The 21,799-nt window shown below is 32.0% G+C and overlaps 1 protein-coding gene across 2 annotated transcripts in view; it reads right to left on the bottom strand.

The window, feature by feature from the left end:
- Window positions 1–5,440: 5,440 nt before the first annotated feature.
- GCS2alpha (glucosidase 2 subunit alpha) overlaps window positions 5,441–21,799 on the bottom strand; it is a 28,845-nt gene continuing 12,486 nt past the window's right edge. For both annotated transcript variants that reach the window (XM_089245759.1, XM_089245750.1), the window contains exons 14-21: window positions 20,984–21,144; window positions 20,650–20,899; window positions 19,871–19,947; window positions 18,368–18,442; window positions 17,557–17,670; window positions 11,431–11,540; window positions 8,199–8,302; window positions 5,441–5,797 (exon numbers count right to left, since the gene is read on the bottom strand). In XM_089245759.1, the coding sequence (XP_089101885.1) occupies window positions 5,685–5,797; window positions 8,199–8,302; window positions 11,431–11,540; window positions 17,557–17,670; window positions 18,368–18,442; window positions 19,871–19,947; window positions 20,650–20,899; window positions 20,984–21,144 (1,004 nt within the window). In that variant the 3' untranslated portion in view covers window positions 5,441–5,684. The remainder of the gene's footprint in view (window positions 5,798–8,198; window positions 8,303–11,430; window positions 11,541–17,556; window positions 17,671–18,367; window positions 18,443–19,870; window positions 19,948–20,649; window positions 20,900–20,983; window positions 21,145–21,799) is intronic.

The raw sequence follows: 21,799 nt of genomic DNA on the forward strand, positions 1-21,799 counted from the left end.
TTCAGAGCATGAATTGTTTTCAGTGCAATGACTCTTGGCATCAAACTGAAAAGTCCCCTATACGATTTCTAAAAACCACAAATAATATCATACTTACGTGTTTGAATATGTGTGTCAATTAAGTTTCAAAGAAACTTGTGAATGCTCCATCATAAATGTAAACGCATGGTATAAAGAGAGCAAATCCTTCACTTTTACTAGGCTGTAAAATTCACCGGTGTTTCATTCAACACAAACTACAAAAAATATTCTAGTGGAAAGCATAGATTACAGCACGCGCAAGGCCAAGAAGCTTGAGAATTAATGACGATCAAAGGAAGAAACGGCACAGGGCAGCTTAGAAAGTGAAAAATGGGAAATACATTTTTTTTGAAAGGAAATCAGAGCAGATATAGGATAGAATTTTCAGTGAAACGGCTGGGCTGGCTACATTATTTATCTAAGCGTAGCCATAACCATCTCAGCACATTTTCATTTCTCTCTCTATGTAGTCACCGGTGTTTCATCCCTTTAAAGATATATTTCTTTAGTAACAGAAACACACCACCACTACACCAGAGACGACACATTTTTCAAACGACAAGGAAAATCTAATTCTACAAGATTAAATATACCTTTGAACTTGCTACAGTCCCCTTCCCCCTCATTTCCCTTTGTACACAGAACTGACCTGCAAGCTTCACACATACATATACATTCATCTTATAAATTATATAAAAAGCTATACAATTTTCTGCGATATAATATATATAGGTTGAAGAATATATCCTAAGCAAATAATAGAAGTTTAAGAGCAGTAAAAATATGCAATATAAGTATATGCGTGATTCCATACTTAGCATAGAAACATAAGGAACGTTAGAAGTAGGAAATGGTGGCAATGGAAATATTTTTCAGGAAAAATTCAAATTATTAGTTTTTAAGGCACCATAGTTTCTCAGTCATATATATTTTAAAAAAATTTCCATAGTTTTAACTTTAATTTTGAGTATTTTTTACTAAAGGAATTGTCAAACTAAATGAACAAGCATTATTACAAGACTGCTAGTGCCAATCTGTTGGATGTATAAAAAGGTTGTGTTTTTTATGAAATTACATTTGAATGAATGATAGTTTGAATTTATAAATCTAACTTTTGGATAGATTGGTCATCAATCGATCAAAAAAGTGTCACTAAAGATGCTCTATCAACCAAACAGGATATTAGAAATTTCAGCTTTACACACATAATTACAATGTGAGGATAAAATACAACTAAAAAAAAAGATGAGAGGGATAAAAGACTAAAATAATGATAGTAGTAGTATAATGACAATAATAATACACCTGATCACAAACAGTTCAAAACAGTTATTCCTGAGCAATAATCCAGGTGTGTGCAAGCTAAGTGCATTGCAAAAGATTCCACAGCCAAGTAAAAGAAGACAAATATGCTCTCAAAAAAAAGGGATCCCTAAAAATTTACGAGTACTTCAATGAAAAAGCCACTAGTATTCTAACGTTCATCTTGAGACGTCTATGAAATTTAGTGTTTCAAATGTGACATATCGTATCTTTTAAAGAATGCTTAATACAGTGAAAACCCTCTTAATGATCACCCCATAAATATAAATGCAACTAGCGCTCTTTAATGGTCAAATAAAGTTTTATTTTAAAACCTCCAATATAAAAACCCCTATTTTATGGTAAAATTTTTTTTGTCCCACCAGTGTGTGTGTATGCGCGCAAAAGAGGGGTTTTTATGGTAAAAATTTAAGAGGAAAAAATTCTCATGTCAGGAAATGACATTTAGACCCTCATTGCATACAAAAATAGTTTTTTTTTCCAATTTCATTTAAGTTTCGGAATTTATAGATACATAATCGTTAAAAAATTATCATAGCAAAGGTTCTTGAAATCGTGTATTTTCACCATCTATTTGAAATTTATAAATTTTTCTTTTCCAGAAATCTAATGATGAGCTGTACGAACCAAAAGGTTGAAAAAAAAAGAAGAGAAATTCAGAAAACTCATTCAAAGCAAATCTTAAACACACCCGTGAATGAGAAATCACACACAAGCATCCAAGCAACTTTTGGTGCTTCATTAAACACTAATGCTCACAAGCAACAGGTTGATGAAGATGCCTGCTCTATATCATACAATACCAAATATCCAAAAAGTCAAGGAATTATAATTACTATTCATTCTGACAAGCATGTATAGTTATTATTCTACCAAAAAAGTCAAGATATCATGATGTCAATAACTTAAAAAAAAATCCCTTCAAATTTGGAATCTTTTAAAAGTTGTATCCATCCTTAACTTGGAAATTTTGCAATATAATCAGTTCTTTCGAAATTCCAGAGAGGAATGTTTATGAGGTGTATGTACGGTTTAGTAGTAGTGGTATAATCAGCTCCAACCTATATAGCATGCTGAATATTCAAGAAATTGAGTTTTATTGGATTGGTAGAGACACAAATATTTATATTATATATTATATTCCATTAAACTTGAGCTCAAGGCAGAAGAAATTTAAAGGACTAAATCAGGATGTACATCTCAGTATGGAAATAAAAATAAAAGATGTCATGAAATTCATGGGTAGTTAGCTATAGTAATAAATAATGAAAATAAGTCATAAATATGAGTAATTAAACCTTTCTCTGGCAATCCATAGGTCTGCACTAAAAATGCAGGCACCCAGTTAGGATGAATGGGAAAAAAATATTCCATTGAGATGATTTGAAAAATATCTAGGCAAATCGCTAAAATAAGAGGCATTTAAGAAGGCAAGATATTTCGTTAGCAATAGGTTGGGTAACCAGTCATAGCATTCAACTATGAAGTTCTGCATCAAGCCTTCTTGTATTCAGTAAAATGTACTCCCCCCCCCCCCAAAGTATCTCAGACATTCTTAAATTTCCAGTACATTCTATGTACATATTTATACTTTGATATCTAGAGATTTATCAGGAAATAACAGTTAAACACATTAAAAAGAAGAAAAAAATTATTTGTCAATAAAAAGGTGAATTTTTCCACAATTATTTCTGACCGGTAGAGGTAACATTCTTTTTTGTTGAACCTGAAAATGATGCATGTTCGTTTTAGAAAAGTTATTGTTAACTCAAATGGCGTAATGATAGGGAAAACCAAAAGCTACAAAAACAACTTTTCTATGAAGTTCATTCACTTTATGATCCAACAAATTTGAGATGTTTCAACATATTCTTTAATTTGAACATCTAATAACAGTTAATTAATTAACACTGATAACAACTCATATCTAGCCTGAATATCACCCCTAATTAAATTTATAATACTCAAAACAGTTACAGTCGGACCCCTTTTTTATGAAGTCTGGAAAAAACAGTGAAACTATTCATTATATGCATTTCATGCTGACACATCCATACCAGCTTGAAAAATGATGCGTTTAACCATACACATTTTTCAGTAACCTGAACATTCTTAAAATGAATAGATTAAAATAATATATTTTAATAATGATTTAAAACTTTATATATAACTAACACCTCACATAACTGAATACATAAAAAATATGTGCCAAATCTTTTTTTTTTCCTTCTTGACATGATTCTGGACATTGAACGTTTGGCATTTAAATAATTTTTACCAAACAATACAAAATGTGTGTAAGAATTTTCCTTTAGTAAGAACATGAACACCAGAAAATTTTTTCATTTTATTTCTTTGAACCATTTAAAAAGGGAATAATGAACTTTGAGTAATAATGAATTTTTTTGATACCTCACTTTTTTTCCATTTTTATCTCTCAGCCGGTATAGCAAAGATTTTCAAAGAAATGAATAGTTTTTGCACATTGGACATTCTCAAAATTAATTTGCACACTATAAAACCACTACAACTGTTTGAATCTAGCTAGAGAATGGCAAATGTGCATTGAAGGTGTTTTGGAGGTAAGATTATTGCGAACAAATAACCTCAATCCTTTCTTCCTAATGTTTTCTGTTAACAAAATGAGATTTAACAGAGAAAAGTAGGGAAAAAAAGTAAAGCAAAATAGGATTTTACAGTATTCAAATGTCCTACTAGAATGTCTTCCAAGGAAAGAAAGGAGACACATTATTAGTTGTAGAAAGATAAATTTACAAATAAGATTCATATAAAATTAAAAAGAAATTCTGGACAACGCATGATTGAAAATCAGTCAAAAATTTGTTACAGCCATACTCTGCTGAAATCTGTGTTCGTTATAAGCAATCAAAATAGCATAGATAAGTGATGCAAAATTCACAGGACACGAAAAACTTTGTTACATGTGAAAATTTATAATATCCGCGTTCATTATAACCAAGTCAGATTGTACTTTCATTTGCTAATACAAAATACTTTTTCCTTTTTAGAAGAAAAAAAGCCCTATTCCAGCTTTTCACCAGCAGAAAGTTGAAAAAAAAACTGGTTGTTCGATTACATTCAAAAACAAATGATGGGAGAAATGAGTACAGATCTTTTTCCTCTTACCATTTTTAACAATGTTTTTTGTTACATAGAGTAGAAAGGGGTAAAATCACATCCATACAGAACCTGTGTGGACAAACACAAGAAAAAGGAGGAAAGATAGTAAGATTTTTTTTCACTCGCAGAAAATTCTAAGGATTGCTTTATCATCACAACTCTACACTCAGATAAACTATGAAATCATCAATAAACTAATGAAACTTTATATGATGTATTTGAATAATCAATTCATACCTTTACCATATTACAAGAGATAAGTAACTGATACAAGTTTCAAACAATATAAACTCTCATATTTAGTAAAATAACATGAGTCCCCCATCCCCAAAACCAGCTATTAAATTATAAGTATCCAAAAAGTTTTAAATGAACCAAGCAGCGAAAAAAAATCAAGGGTGCCTTTCAGATAGCAATTTAAATATTGAATTGTGTGTGCTTTCCCTTTTCAGAAAGAAAATTTTAATCTATTGATTTCAATAGCAAATGCATGTCGAAAACATTTGAACAAAAAAAATTATTGTGCTAATAAATAAAGTTATACACTTCCACTTTCCAAGGCTCCTTTAACTGCCTACTGCTATGATGGAGAAAAAAAGACCTTGACAACAATAGAAAAATTAGAATCCAGAAAACAGTAATTTTGGTAAATAAACTGCACTAAGAAAAATTGCTAAATGAAAGTAAGTCTTTATAGAAACATTGCAGCTCTCAATTCACTCTTGATTGAAAAAATTTTCAATCATGAATTGATAACACATAATGAAATCAAATTAAATGTTATTTGAAAATAGAATTTTATAACATAACTGATAAACATTAGACATTATCATGAGATGGAAACTTTTTTTTTTTACTGTGTTAAAAGAAATACATAAAATAAATGTTCATAAAATTTCTTTAGAATCTTGCCTTTAAAGACAGAACATCAGAAAAAAATTGGACAGGACACCGCTTTGAATTAGCCACAAGAGCTAAAAATTAGATGCGGCTTTATTACAAGAAATTACAGTTGATTCCTTTCAAATGCAAAGTAATTCAAAAATTTGTCAGTCAATATAACTTTCATTTATCTATGACTAAAATTTAACAAACTTTTGTGTGCTGCAAAAAATAACAAAAAACAAATTTGTATGGTGATGACAGTGTACATAAATGATATAACATTTGGATTTTCCTAGTAACTACAAACAAATTCTCTAGAATTTCAAGTTTATTTCCCATTCCGCTGATATCAATGCCCCTGGCTTCCTGATAACCAAAACCTGCTTGGTCGCATCATATTTCAACACAAGTTCTTTAGGCTTTTCATCTGTAGCAGAAAAAGAATGAATAAATGCAATTCTTTGAAACCAGTTTCATGATTCATTTTTACTGATTAAAACAAATTCAAAAATATACAAGCCATGTAGTGTATCAGAAAAATGAGTTATTGACATGGAAAGAAAAAAAATTAGTTATGTAATCGGTCAAAGTATGAATGTAAGAAATATCGACTAAACTTTCATTTTTTTATATGAGCAACATTTCTTCAACTTATAAAGTTAAATTTGAAGAATTATAATTACATGTATGAAATCTCGGAGACATATTGAATTTAATGAAAATTGATAACCTTTGGTGATGACACAGTGCTGTGCATAGAAGATAAAGATATAATAAATTTAATTTAAAAAGTAGATGACCTAACAAAAATTAACATCTGGCTAAAAAAAACACAAACTAAAACTTATAAACGAAACACAAATGAAATATATCTATATGAAAATAAGAAACATAAATATAATAAAAACATACACCTAAAAATACACATCACTGTCTTTGCCGAGATAATGATGAATGCTATTGCCAAGAAGTAGAAAATGTATACGAGTATAATTACCTGGGTATAACAATACAACATGAGCTTAAATGGAACTCACACTGTGATACTTCAATAAAAAAGATCAGAAAGTATATCTGTACCTCAGAACCATACTATCATATGTCTATTTTTGCTAATTTTGGGATATTACTGTATTCGTGTAGTTCTTATTAAGTAGTTTAGGGCCATATACAACTGAATACAATACTCCACTGAATAAGAACTACAATAATACAGTAATATCCCAAAATTGGCAAAAATGGAAATGCAATAGTATGGATCTGAGGGATATATATATGCAATAGAATTTTTGAAAGATTTATTTTATAATACATGTGTGTGTGTGTGCACACACAACACATGGATTTATTCAATTAGTAATTACGCAATTAGTGTCTAGGGAGGAGCATATTACAACAATATCTGGAAATTAGATAGCATTTATAACAGAACAAGATCTCAAATAATAATAGATAATACAAGAATACAGTGCCATACTATATCTCTGAAACAAAACTACTTATACCGAATTATCAAACTTTTGCAAATTAATGAAAAATATTTAACAAAAAATCAAAATAGAACCACTACTAGATACAATTGAGTATATCAAGTGCCAAAACCTAATAAAACACTGTATAAAAAGAGCTTCTCCTACACTGCCCCTAAGGAACTAAACCTATTCTATACTGAAAATCAATTTAACGAAAAAAGCCCCCATAAATCATTGTTTTTGGCTTTGTTAAAAATATTGATAATTAAACCGTTATGACAAATGCAATGTAAGTAGATATAAAAAGTACAAAAAAAGAAAATGTGTCTAGCGTTTAACCCTAGATTCATAAACATTCGTCTCACAGACCGCACAAAATACGTAAACACTTGTAACTTTTAAAGTGAAAGAGATAGAAAGATGAACTTCTAAGTACCTTCCTAGATCATTCAATAATTAATATTGTGCCTGTCGCATGTCAGAGTGCACTGATGTTAATGGAGTTACAGTGAGTAGGTCGTCACACAGACGAATGTTTATGAATAGTGTTGCGATTGTAGAACGGGTGCAAATTACAGAAACGGGGGAAAATTGCAGAAGTTCTTGGTGAAACTTTTTCCGCTGATCAAACACAACCCTTTGGATCTCAGAAAAAAAATTGTGCCTTCTGTGATTACAAAAACGTTGAATGACAAGGTTCTGTTGCACCCGATGTAAAAAATTCATGTGTATGGATCACATACACATAATATACATGTTTATTATGTGTCGATTGCTCAGAATAACTATTGTGTTCATTTTCGTTTCAGAAAATTAATGATTAATAAACAATTTTTCAGATTTAAAGTGTGTTTTATTGCTCCTTGTATTCTATAAAACAAAAAAAATCATTATTATAATATGTTCACCTGAGAGACGAATGTTTATGAATAGTGTATCTCCCATGCATGTTTATGAATCTAGGGTTAATGAGTGTATATATGTGTTGATTATGTAGATTCATGTGTGTTTGCAAATATATATGTAACGTTTATATTATACTAATCGTCACTATAGGTAATTTCATTATATAACTATATGATCTTCACAATGAGTAATTTAACTATCTAAAGTATACTGAAATTGTAAATACGTGAACAAATATACAATATGAGGTGTTTAAGTCTTTATCTAAGCTGTTGCTTGAAACATCGAAAACATATAGAAAATTCTAACCCTGTACCAGTTGGAAAGACCTTCAAGTCTCCTTGAGGTCACAAAGTGTATATTTTTTTATGTTTATGTCTGTATATATATATGTTTGTGCTTTGTTATATTGAGAAGAAAAAAAAAAAATCACACACAAAACACCCTTACTTTTAAGTAATAAAACAGCTGCAGTGGGGTTCTTAGACAACCCAACAATGGTCACTCTTTCCACCCATGCATCTGTTGTGAAGCTTCCAGGACCAGCAAGCACCCTGAAGGAGAAAAAAAAAAGATTTTTAAGAACACGCTTTTGCATACCATGCTCAATCATACAAAATGCATACTCTTATATGCTATACATTTTGGTGAATCAAAGAGCATGCTCTCTCCATAGCAGGGTTGGTAAAAAAACCGTTTTTTTTTGTTTAAACCAGGTTTTTTTGGTTTAAACAGGTTTTTTGTTTTAAATAGTATTAACATTAAAAACAATAAAATTTCTGAAAAATCATTCAAACTTCCAATAATTAATTAAAATAAAATATTTATTAATGTAATTAACACTATTCCCATATTAATTAATCAATAAATATTTCTTACATTTTAACAAAAACCAACTTTTTCAATTTAATTATTTTTTGCAACTCAATGGATCACTGTGTGTATGAAAATTCTTTTAATGTTATTATTAATTATATATAATATAAAGATATTTTTTCGTTATTTTCAGTATGCTTAATTAGGAAACTATTTTGCAAAAACTATAATAACAATTAGGTGAATATAATGTATTTAATGAAGCATAAATAATGCAGATTAATTAGCAATGATTTACGATATATAGGGTGATTATAACTAAGGTTCTGATTTCAAAACACTGTATAAAAAAAAACCGATTGTCAGAATGACTTGAAAATTGACATGAATATTCCTGAAGAAATGGAATTTTATTTGGCAAAGGGAAAAAAAAATACTTAAAAATGTAAAATTAATGACATCCAACAAGTGGGAAATTTGCTTGCAGAACGGAAACGATAGCCAGTCATGGCAAAATGATAATTATAGCATTTCACGATTTCATAATTAATGGAAACATCACAAAAAAACGAAGTAATCAACAACTACAACTTACTCAAGAAATGTTAAATATGTTGTCCACCGTGTTCTGGATATGAGGTGAAAGCACAAAAATTCTTGTGCAACAGAGTATGTCATGGTCATGATGTGGATGCGATTGCAATTCACCTTTATTGAACCGACCTCTCCCCCCACCCCCATTAATATTCCAGAGGGACTGCTAACATATAGGGGATGCACTGGAGATTGCAATTAACCAAAGTCTGGAGATTGCAATTCACCAAAGTTTGCAATCTAACCACTGCTCATAACATTTTGTGGCACCCCCTACGCCAGAAGGTGCAAGGGTTAAGTTGCATCCTGTTATTGTCAAAATGGGTCTTCAGCAGCTGCTTTGCCGATATTGCAATGTGCAAGAAGTTGTTCTATCCACACACTGATGCTATGGAAGTGCCGAAATGATGTGGTTGCACAAAATAGATTATATTGCTGGTTAAGTGTACAGCATTATCTACTTGCACTTTTTTCCTTTTGCGAAAGAAACTTCCATTGCTCCAGGAGTATCCATGCAAATTTTTAAGTCATTTTGACCAGTATTTATTATATAGTTTTGGAATCAAAACTTAAATTATAATCACCCTGTATATAGCTGATTATTTTTCATAAATCTGTTACTACTATCCAGTAGAACCTTTGATTAACCGGGCTTAACCATGAAAGTATAAAAAAAAACTATTGAATATTAAGAATGGGAGATATACAGTAGATGTGCTACTTCTTATGGGAAAGAAAATGAAAATGTATGTGAAAATGTAACTACTAGTACACTAGTCTTTGTCCTTTAAGGACAGCTGGTGTCTTTATTGGATTATAAGTCCACCTGCCCCTAGCATGATGGTGTCACTACTGTTGCTGCTTCTTTGTGAAGGGAAAAAGAAACCTGTGAGAAATACACCACTACATTTAGATGTGTGATGCAATCCTTATTCATGAATTTGCTGAAGAAGCATCAGAATGTAGCCAAAGGTTAGAAAATGTGAGAAAATGTGGCAAGAATGAGAAATTTTGGCTTCTGTATATAGCTTTAAATAACTAAGATATTTCATATGAAAAAAATATATATATTCTGGCCACTTTTATGGGACTTTTTGAAAAAAACCACTTGTAAAATCTTATGTCCTTTAAAGATATACCATCAGAATGTATCTCAAGGATATAAAATGTGGTAAAAATGAAACATTTTGGCTAATAATGAACCAATATGATACTTTTCAAGGAAAAAAAATGATATTTAGGCCACTTTTATTTGATTTTTTGAAAAAATATCAAAACATATATTTTTTGAAAAAAACCACTTGGTTAAAACCAAGGTTTACCTTGCCCTGCCCCATAGTAAAAATACAGGTATCTCTCACTTTGCCTGATCTAACTTTACGCATTTTAAGGAGTTAAATTTAAAAATTTACAATCTGTGAAATTCGGTCTTTAGTTTGATTTTAATCCAGACATGAGCATGCAAGTTTAAGACATAAATTAATATAATAATTCCCGATCTAACACTGTGATTTACTATCGAAGACATGGCATAGAAAAAATTACAAAACCTGTTGGATTTGAGGATGTCATAGCTGCCAACTTTGGAAAATGAGAACGAGGTAAATTTTTGAACAGATTTTTCATTAATAAAATAAAATTGAAAGGATTTTTAAAAATATCTGACATCAAGCAAGCCATCACCGATCAGCAACAAGTTGCCAATCAGCAGGTTAAATTACTTGCCATTACTACTCTGAAATTAAATCCAGTCAACAAAAAATCACCATTGAGCCACGAACAGGACATATATGGTTAAAGCAGATACAAATCATATCAATTTCGGATGTTGAAAGGCCGCATTGACACTGACTGTTTGGCCAATTTTATCTCCCCCCCCCCCAAAAATTAAATATTTTTTGTGATTCGATGCAATAGTTACAATTTAGGTTGTGCTTGAAGTTATTCGGGGATAAAACAGAAAAAGCGAATCTTTTTTTCCAAGTAAATTCTTTAGGAATAATCTGTTTCCTCCAAAAGTAGGGATTTTTTACAATCACGGTCAAAATTCAGTAGATATAAGAATTTTTCGAAATTTCAAGAGATGGAGTAGAAACTTGGGAGCCTCCCTGGAAAATCTGGAACTCAGCAGCTATAGAATGTAGATGAGATAAATGTCGATGAAACACCTAAATTCCAAAATTCCACACACAATAAACTATTTTATATTTTTCGTTGATGTTTGATATAGTTTATAAAGCCATAGTAAGGAAGTGAATATAAAAACATTAACCTAGACTTGAACTTGTCTTTTTCAAAACTGAATTCCAAAAGAACATGGTTGCCTTCTCTGTATGCAAACGAATTGAAATCATCAATGTAGAGTGTACCATTTGCTGCTCCCTAAAAATAAAAAAATAAAACCTTAGTCAATTCATATAGTATATACTAGGTATTTGACGAATCGTGCCCAAGAGGAATAGAGATTCTATGCTATATCATAAAATTCAATTAAAATATGAAAATTAAAACTGTTAAATCCTCCAATATTAAAAAAACTGTACATCTCTGTATTATACTAAAAGTACTTTTCCCCCCTAACAATTGAAGAAAATTTGTTTGCTTCATGAATGATTGTGATTCTTGATTTTTTCCATCCACATGATAAAATAATCAAGTGTTGAAAAAGTTTCGCACTTGATTATCGCACTAGAAAATGGTATATAAAATATTATTCGTATTAGAAAATGGCAAAAAGTTAATTGGCAGAATTAAAAAAAAAGTGACCTATCATTTTATCCTCATATTAACACAGACCTTTTTTTTCAATCATTTGTGGTTTAACCAGTCAAGTGGTTATGACGGCGTTTGCCGTCGCTGCCATACGTAATGTTGGTGCCTACGACGGCATTTGCCGACGCGCAGACTTTTTTCAGTCTTTTTCACCAGTCAAGTGGTTAAGATGGCATTTGCCGTCGCTGATATATGTAATGGTGTTGCCTACGACGGCATTTGCCGACACACAGACTTTTCTGTCTTTTTCACATAGATATGACGAAATAATTTGTTGTACATGTGCTGCCATCTCTGTACAGCCATCCTTCTATTTATTATCTCATCACTAGATGGAGTTGACAATTATATTTCAAGGTCTGAGATTATTATCACTATCATCTTTGTCACGCTTTGCAAAGCTGCATCCCCATCGTTTTTGTTTCAATTTCCAACTGCCTTGCGAAGATGCATCTGTTTCATTACTCATATGTTTTAGCAAAGGTTCAACTACTATGGTTCCACATAAATCCATCAACAGCATTTCTTTTAGTCACAGGACATTATGACCGTCCCTCCCCACTTTTAGGGTGTCATATTATGTCTCGACACATTCGAGCTATAAAAAAAATATTTTAATATTTCAAACTTCCAAGAAAAGGAAAAAAAGGGGAAAAGCGCGCACATTTTCAAAAAAAAGTGGGCACTGCGGGTAACGCTCGGAGAAATTAATTGGACAGTTGACTGGTTAATGGATATATGTTTTTTAATTCATCTAGAGTTTTAGCACCGGCTATATAAACTTCATGCTCTTACACAGGATTTTCAGAAAAGAAATGTTATCGCATAAAGCCATACAAATGTAAAAAAATTTTGCTATCATACACAATGGAACTTCGGTTAATGAGTAATTTGGTAGATAAGTAATTCATACCATGAACAAAAATTTCACAGAAATTGTGACTCGGTTATTGAGCAATGGTTTGCATTACAAGCAAAAGTTTTGTTGTTTAGTTATATAGTTTCATGTTATTGCCACTAAGCTGATTGTTTTTCACTTTCATCCACACACATACTGTGGAATTGTGGGTAATATTCTAGTCTCCAGTAACCTCACTTGAAAAATTAACACACGTTCACGCGTGACTGTTTATGATACAAAACTAGATGCAGCATTGCAACCATGCATAAGTGTGCATGAAAGGATTTTTTTGAATTCTGCTTGGAGAAAATTGTGGGCTGATCGCATTACTGAATGTGACTGTTAAATAGCAGCCATCATTTGTCGAAGAGGTCATGCCCTTAGTGAAAACCATGGGACTGGAGGTAAATAGGGGATAAAATTTAAGAACTAGGTGGAAGAACATGGCCACGAGTTGACCGTAGATGAATGGATGGATCTCTATTGCACACAGCATCAAGAGTTTATGGAGGGTTTCTAATCTGAAGAGGTTAGAACTATATATAAGATGTTTCTCACTTCAAATGAGATTAAAGAGATATGTAGAATGTGAGAATCTGTGCAAAATTTTGTAAAAAAGAACCATTCAGATAAAGCTATAGTAGTGTGCGAGCAACGAAGCTGTCCAACGACAATGCAATTTCCTATTTCAGAGAAATCCAGCCACACAAACGAAGAAGACATGTGACTTGAACAGACAACAGTGAGTCCGTGAATTGTCCTAAACAATAGTCTTCCTCTCTCTTGTCCTTTAGAGTAAGTTAAGCTAATTTGTTAGCACTATCGTACGGTAATCTTTCATACTGTCATTCTTGTCTTGGCCACGTTAGAGATTCAACGTGTTTTTATTGCTTTTCGCTCGCCGGCCAATAGTCGTAGTTTCCAGGACTGTTGCCAAGGATTTATGTGTGAAGTCAGTGTGCCATTTTGTGTTTTTCTTCGTTCTCGTGAGTTTTATTTAGCGTGTTTATTTACTTTTTTGTTCAAACTCTGCAGTGTTTTCTTTATTTTTCTAGATCATGTGTTTATTATTTTTAGTTTGATTTTGCCGTCAGATTTTTAGAAGAACCACCATTGTTGGATTTGCGAGATAAGTGTTTTTTATTTTTATTGTGTATATTCGATCGACTTTAGGGGGATAGTAGCTGATATTAGCTTTCAAGTGTAAGGGGTGTTTGGATAGGGCAAGGTCAGAACTCAAGATTTAAGTGTTGTGGGAGAGAGTAAGGGTTTTAGAGGGCCTGGGTATAATGGAGCCACCTGTTGTCAAAGAAGCAATCTTCAAGAACAACAGCAGTTTAGAGGGTCATTGGGTAGTCAAGGATGAGGTAGAGGTGGGGGGGGGATAGTGATAGGGGCTTAATTATCTGTAAGTCTATGGTTAGGGAACTGGGAGAACAAAATGGATGAACGGCAGAACTTTGGCACTGGACTTATCCTGTTGCTGAGATCTATTCCAGCCCAGCTTTGTGGCAGAGCCCAGAACACTTTGAGTCAAAAAAAAAAAGAAAAAAACCACAAAAATACACAATTTTTACAACATATTTTCCCTGGACAATTTGGTACTGTCATGATTAATAAATTTTGTGGTGATTACAGATGAGATAAAGAAAAAAGCTTCTGGATTTTAAGAAGGATGAATGCACATATATTAGGATGAGGGTATATTTTATAAGCAATTGGAGTGGGCCCATGCCATCTCATCTGCTATTTCACACTTGTGATATTATAGACATAGGAAACAACAAACATGAAAATCTTATTGTATAATATAAAATATCCAACAGAGAGAGCCATCTCGCTTAACCACTTGTTGGTGAGCAAATGGGTTTGACTTGTGGACTATAAGCCAACATCAGTTTTATTGGGCTGAGTTCACTTGCTTCGGTGGATCTGATGAAAATATACAAAAAATATTGTGTGGGAGAACATATACAATTAGGGATCACCCATGCCATCTCGCTTACCTTATTCGGTGAGCAACATGAATGCGACAGTATGAATATGCATGTGTGTCGTGGAAATAAAATGCATGAAGAACTTAAATAGTCTTGATATAAGTGAAATTATGTCTGAAGGCTATGTGCAAGAGTATAATGTGCAGTAAAAAGACATTGAAACTATATGGGTTGAGCTTAAAAACAAAAGACATCATGAACTTATTGTAGGGGTTTGTCATAATCCACTGCAGCATACGGATTCAAACTCTATCACCAAACTTCATGATGAAAATTTCCTATATGTGTAGGCATAAGAGGAATGTCCTATTGTGGAATTTCAATTATCCAGGTATCGATTGGGAGAACCTGTCAACTAGAGATCAACTTTAAGATGGTACTCGATAATTTTTTGTATCACCATGTATCAGAAACCACTAGGGGTACTTCTATTTTAGATTTAGTTCTCACTATCTCACTAGTTCAGAGGATATTGTTGAGAATTTCAGTGGGCGACAAGTTTTCTTCCAGTGATCATCATGTCGTTAGTTTCCTCTGTGACCTTCCTTCGGGTAAGGTCAATAACAAAAGAACAGAAACCGTTTTTTTGTTATTAGTTCCTTGTTTTCGGAGAACTGATGTTTTGCAAGAAAAGTTGGTAGGATTTTTCAAAGATTGGTTGGAATCAGTCAGGGTGGTAAGTCAAGGGGGAAAATTTAGTATGAAGCTGTCTGTTTTGCATGATGGTATACCATTTATTCATAAAAAGCATATTTCTACCCCCCCCCCTATGGTTCACGGATAGCGTGCATAATTTTTATCTTGAAAAGAAAAAATCATTCAAAGAGTATAAAAGTGGTTGAAGTGCCCTGTCATTTTTTACTGATAAAAGAAGGGTGGTGTTGAAAAAAGCCACAAGGAATAGTAAAAAGGAAGTTGAATCTAGGTTAGCAGATAACATTGGCTCTGACCCAAAAATCATTTTTCAGGTATGCCATTAATGGATGTAAGGGGACAGCCCCCCTCTTGATAGGAGGGTCTAGGGTAGAAAGCAACATAGGCATGTGTAGTGCTTTCAATAACTTTTTTGTCAGTTTTTAACAGAGAAAATGATATTTAATGTACATGTGTTGCGTGGGGTAATAAAATCCTCAACAATATTCAAGTGGAAGATGTGAAGGTCCTAAATCTTCTAAAAAATGTAGGTACAAGCAAAGTACCAGAAGGTATATCTGGGCTCAGATGGCAAAATGTAATGTCACTTTTTCAAAATTTCACAAGGGCAAATTTGTAAACAATATTTTGCAAAAATGTGATACTGTGGCTTTTTGAATTATTGCAATTTGCCTCCATTGGTTCCTCATAAACCCAAAGATGGACAAATTTTTGTCACCTTCAAAAATTTTGACGAATGAGACACCAGAATGCGAACAACTAAATTTTGTGGGAAAAGTGACTTGTGACATTTTGCCATCTGACCACAGATATATCCAGAGTCTTCAGGGATTGTGCTAATGAATTGTTGGGCCCAGTCATAGATTTACAGTAGTGTTGATGAGGGTATCATCCCAAGGAATTGTATAATATTTTATCATGAATGTATAGTTTTTATAATTGCATTTTTAATTGGGTTGCTGTATTTTAGAAATATGGCATCCATATGAGTACCTTTTTCTCTGCCACCTCGTTGGGCATTTTGCCTGTTATGGCCTTGTATTTGTATGTTTATTTATGGTATTATTGTATTACTTTATTATAAGATTAGTCATTTTTAAGCAAATTAATGACTGTGAAACAAATTATCCAAGTTTCTATTTTCTATGGGGGAAGTTTCATTCGATATATGAAAGATTCAGATAACAAGCACATTGGCAGAACGAATTAAGTTTGTTAATTAAAGTTCCATTGTAACGTAGTGTACTGTAATGGCCATACAGTTTTCTTCTTAAAACATAAGGTAAATTTGACTCTTTTCCCTTGAAAGAAGCAGAGGATGACACAATTTTCAGGATGCACATATTCATATAAAACAGCTATTTTACACATATTTACAAGCAGACAGAACGCAATCAACAAATAAGGATCTCACATTGAGGATAAAGCAACAACTCTGACTACTCTCTCTATTCCTCACATCGTTTTTAAAAACACATCAAATTTTCCAGAAATTCTACCATAGTACCAGTCTGGCGGCACCACTATATGGAGGTCAACGAAAACCTTCAAAGACCTTCTCGATCTTTCTACACGATTCGAGTGTTTATATTTACACTTCTGATTTGCAACAGGAGATTACTGTCCCGAGGGATTCTCCAGAAATTGCACTACCAATATTTTTTATAACAATATTGTATGGTTCTTTTTGTGTAAGGGTAACAAAATAAAATTATAAAAGAGCAAAACAAAATTATATTTTCTTCACTATTGCACATTCTGACTTTGTTTCTGAAAGAGAACTACTGATTTTACAGATTCTAAGAAAAAAATTATTCTTTCTGAAAGCTTTGTTACATCTGATATTCATAAATATAACAATTTGTTATAAGCAATATTTTAAACATTATTTTGGTACTGCAGGTTTACTGGATCAGAAAAAATTCATTATAACCAATATTTCATAATATTCTATTTTGCTATAAGTGGGCTGGATTGTATTTACATAGAGCTCATAATTCCATAAGAAAAAGATGTCCATAAGAATTCCATAAGAAAAAGAAAATACAAAGTTGCATGCAAAGAATCAACTTACTCTCCAATTAAGCACTGCTGTAAGAGTATAAGGATCTGAATATGTTAAAGACGAGCTGCGACGAACTCTTTCTTTCCTGGGTATGATTGTACCACCTTTTTGGAATACCGGAATCTGCAGAAAACCATAAAGATCAATAAATATTGATTTATTCCCCCCCAAATATATTCAACAAATTTGTTGAGTAGTTAACAAGATTAAATATATTTTAAGTGATGGCAATTGATACGGAAGATAAAAGAACTTTCTTTTCATCAACCTCAAAAGATGAATATTTTTTGTGACTTATAAATGCTCATCACTTGCATTTTACCACTGCACATTGTTTCAGCCATAGATGCAGAAAACAATTACAAGAAAAAACATCTTTGCAAAAATTTTCAGCTTGCTGGCTGTATTAAATAATCTGAAATCGGCAAGAGAGTTATGCTTTTAAAACTCATTCTAATATAATTAATTTTTAATTTTAATAACTATAAAATTATTTTTTAATAATTGCAGGAGAATTGTTTCGACTGAAATAACACCACAATCAACCATTGAGTGAAAAATAATTGATTGAGAAATAACATCTCGGTCTCTTCATAATAAAATAATGAAGATGTTTGAGAGTGAGAGTGGTATGTTTTCACTTGGAAGAAAAACCAATGATAAATGTCTTTTTAGAAAATCTGTAGGCGAAATTATGTCTAAAAAATACGCAAGCACAAACTAGCAAAAGGTTTTCAAAGCATTGACAAATGCAAAATGTGATTCAATATAACACATAAAAAACAGGTTTTAAATAAAAAGGTAGCAGTAAAACACTCACTTTATCTAGTGTGACAGGTATTTGAACATGCTGTGATCCATCATATTTTTGGAAGGTGTCAACATCGTACCACAACTAAAAAATTGAAACAGAACTTCAGAAAGTGGCAGTCTAAAAGTGATTAACACTTTAAAAAATTACCTCAATACAAACTAGTTAATTTGAATCTTTGCTTAAAAAATGAAATATTCTGTTCTCTATGCCATATATTAATCTTTATAGATGAATATACGGTGAAACCTGTCTAAGACAGACACTGTAGGGACGGAAACCTATCTTGAACAGAACAGAGATATAGTCTTGTAGATAATTAATATTTTTTTAACCATGATGAAACGCTAAGATGAAACTGTCAAATGCAGAAACAGAAGGCATATTCAGTCTATACGAAGGTTTTTAACAGCTGGCTGATATGAAGATGAATTTTAGAAAAAAGAGAAAATTCATCTTCACATCAGCCAGCTGTTAAAAACCTTCATATGGATAGAGGTAAGTGACATCATCCTTGGGGAATTAGTCTATTTTCAGATAAAAACCTGTTGAAACAGAAATAATTTTTGGCCAATTGTAAGTTTTCGTCCTTTGATTGAGAAAAAATTAAGTCATACTGATCCTCCCCTTTTGTTAGGGAACTGTTTTACTTCTTGGAAAAAGGACGAATGCTTACACTATTGTATCTGAACTGGTTCTGGAAGTAACAGATTGGGTTTGGACGGAAGCAGATTTATTACCCAAAATTTAGTAAAAGCCTGTTTAGCATTTCAATTATGACGAAAATGATAACTTTTGTTAGAAAACACTCCTGTTTCTTAGAAAAATGTTGATAATTGCCATTTAAACTAATCGGGAGAAGAATAGGGGAGGAAGACTGAATTATTATTTACAATTCTAAGAATACTATGTTTCAGCGTTTCATTCAGTGTAGAGATGGTCACCAGAAAAATGTTTTATGCCACAAGAAACATGTCTTGGATTTAAACATAAAATTGCAGGTCATAGGCTAAAGAAAAGCCAAATTTAAGTGTTACAGAGAAATGTAGAATCTTTCTTTTGCAAACGTTATTGCTTGTTGATTTCATTGTGACTATTTTTAAAAAAGGTGTATCTAAATGTGATCTCCCACAATTTTTTATTTTGATATTAAAACCCTTTCACTTTAAACAAAGTGTTCACTCTATTGCTAATCAGTAGAACATTTTATATTGAATTTTAACAATTAGCAAGTTAAATATGAAATTTCAAATGTATAGTAATTTGAGACAACAAACATGAAAAAATTCAAAATGATAATATGCATGTCTGTTTAATACTCATTGGTTTATAGTAGTAGTTAGGGTGATGTTCTCACAATTTTAGTTTCGCAAAAAGATACAAATTAATCACTGCACATATTTTTATGTGCACCTTTATAAAACAGAAAAGAATTTGTCTCATGACGTTCTGTTTTATACAGGCTTTACTTTAATATACATCCAACCAACACGCATGTAGCACATAACTTACTTGACCATCTCCTGGAAAGTACACACTAACGCTTGTAACACCAGACTCTAAAACTGGTCTAATGAGAAGAGCGTTTCCTGAAAGAGAATATACATATTTTTTATTAGAAGCCACAAGTATTTAAAAAATATATGGTTAACATCATAGTGTGAATAATATTCACAATTACTGTATGTATGAGATGGTAAAGAAAAAACAAATCAAGGGAACTCATGCCTGCAAACATTTTTGAAACGCAAAGTAAAATTGATTATTGGTTAATAAATTTTAGAGGCAATGAAGTCAACTCTCTATAGCACAAAAAATTCAAAATAGTACTCTGCAACATGAAAAATAAAGCTCAAACAAATAAAAATGGTTTTGGGTTGTATTTGAATGGCTGAAATGAAAGATGTGAGTGAAGTTCATTAAAACAAATTCAATAATCTGCAACTGATTTTTCCAGATCATAATTTTTTTAAGTATGTTTTCAATCCTCAACCAAAACTTAGTAGCTGCACTATAACTAAAATAAGCTTATAGTGCACAAATAATATGAAACTAATTACACACCTAGTGGTAATTAGAGGATTGAAAAAATTATCATATATTTGATAATCTGAAATTACCAATTCTCTTACATCTGCATCAACTTATTGCCCTGTTAGGAAAACACAAGCTTTTGTATAAGCCAAATTAGCTGTGAAACTACCTAAGATTTGTGGATAGCACTAAAATGTGCTATCAAAATTTTAACTTGAACTTTTATACAAAACGTATTTACACGTGTGTATACACACCTATCATGTATAAATCATTCATTTCGAAAGTAGCTGTTGCAGTGGGGAACTCCATCCATACAGGCCTCATTGGTGGTATACCAGTTCGTTCATTCAAATAAAATAAAGTGTACCACAATGGCAGTAGACTATATCTTATCCTTACTGCTTCGCGGATGAGTTTGATGACGGCCTCATCAAACAACCACGGTTCCCTTCTTCTTGTTTCATGGTGTGAATGAGCTCGGAAAAATGGTTGGAATGCTCCAGCCTGTAATATCAGACAATTAAAATTAATAATACATAAATTCACTGGCACAACAGACACAAATAACTCAAATTATGAGTAACGCACCTGATACCATCTCAACAATAACTCAGATGACGGGTTACGGAAAAATCCACCAACATCTGCTCCTGAGAATGCCATTCCACTAACGCTGAGACTAAGAATCATAGGAACAGATATCTGTAAGTGAGACCATTCTGCTATATTGTCTCCAGTCCAAACAGCTCCTGTGACATGGAATATCAATATTTTAAAAACCTGCAAATTTTTATATCTTTTAAATTTAATTAAAAGAATTCTTTAGAAATTAGTCCTCTTTACAGTATCTTAAATAACTTAACAAATGAATAAAAATTTAAATACTAGTAAATTACTCTTTTCGAGTATTTAAAAAAACAATTTCTATGTAATAAAGAGAAATTTAGAATTAATTAGTACTGAAACAATGAACTAATTGTACTTTCGAAAAATATTTATAATACATCATATATATTTTATGGTGTTTCTTCATTTAATTATTTAAATTCACTGTTTGATCAACGTTCAGATAAGAATTTATTAAAAATCATTATTTTGATTTTGGATGTAAATTGAGATAAAAAGAAATCTTACTTATGTGCATCATTCCGACCATGAGATGAAACTTGGCTATGTCATGCCCCGGCATGTTGGATAATTTTATTTAATGGTTTTAAGTAAATGATTGCACATAGAATAACTCATCAGTGACTGAGATTTCATGTTTGACTTATCCCTCTAGAAAGGAATAGAATTGTCTGACATGACATAGCCAAGCCTCGTCTCGTGGTTGGAGGACTATACTTAGCAAGTAAGAATTAGTTTTTAGAAAGTTTGTCAATATGTTCCTAAATTTTCTTCTCA

This window comes from Pholcus phalangioides, unplaced genomic scaffold, assembly GCF_987345545.1.
Source record: "Pholcus phalangioides strain wild (caught in Gottingen) unplaced genomic scaffold, Ppha-v1.0 ptg000003l_1, whole genome shotgun sequence".
In the NCBI taxonomy this organism is placed as follows: Eukaryota; Metazoa; Arthropoda; class Arachnida; order Araneae; family Pholcidae; genus Pholcus; species Pholcus phalangioides.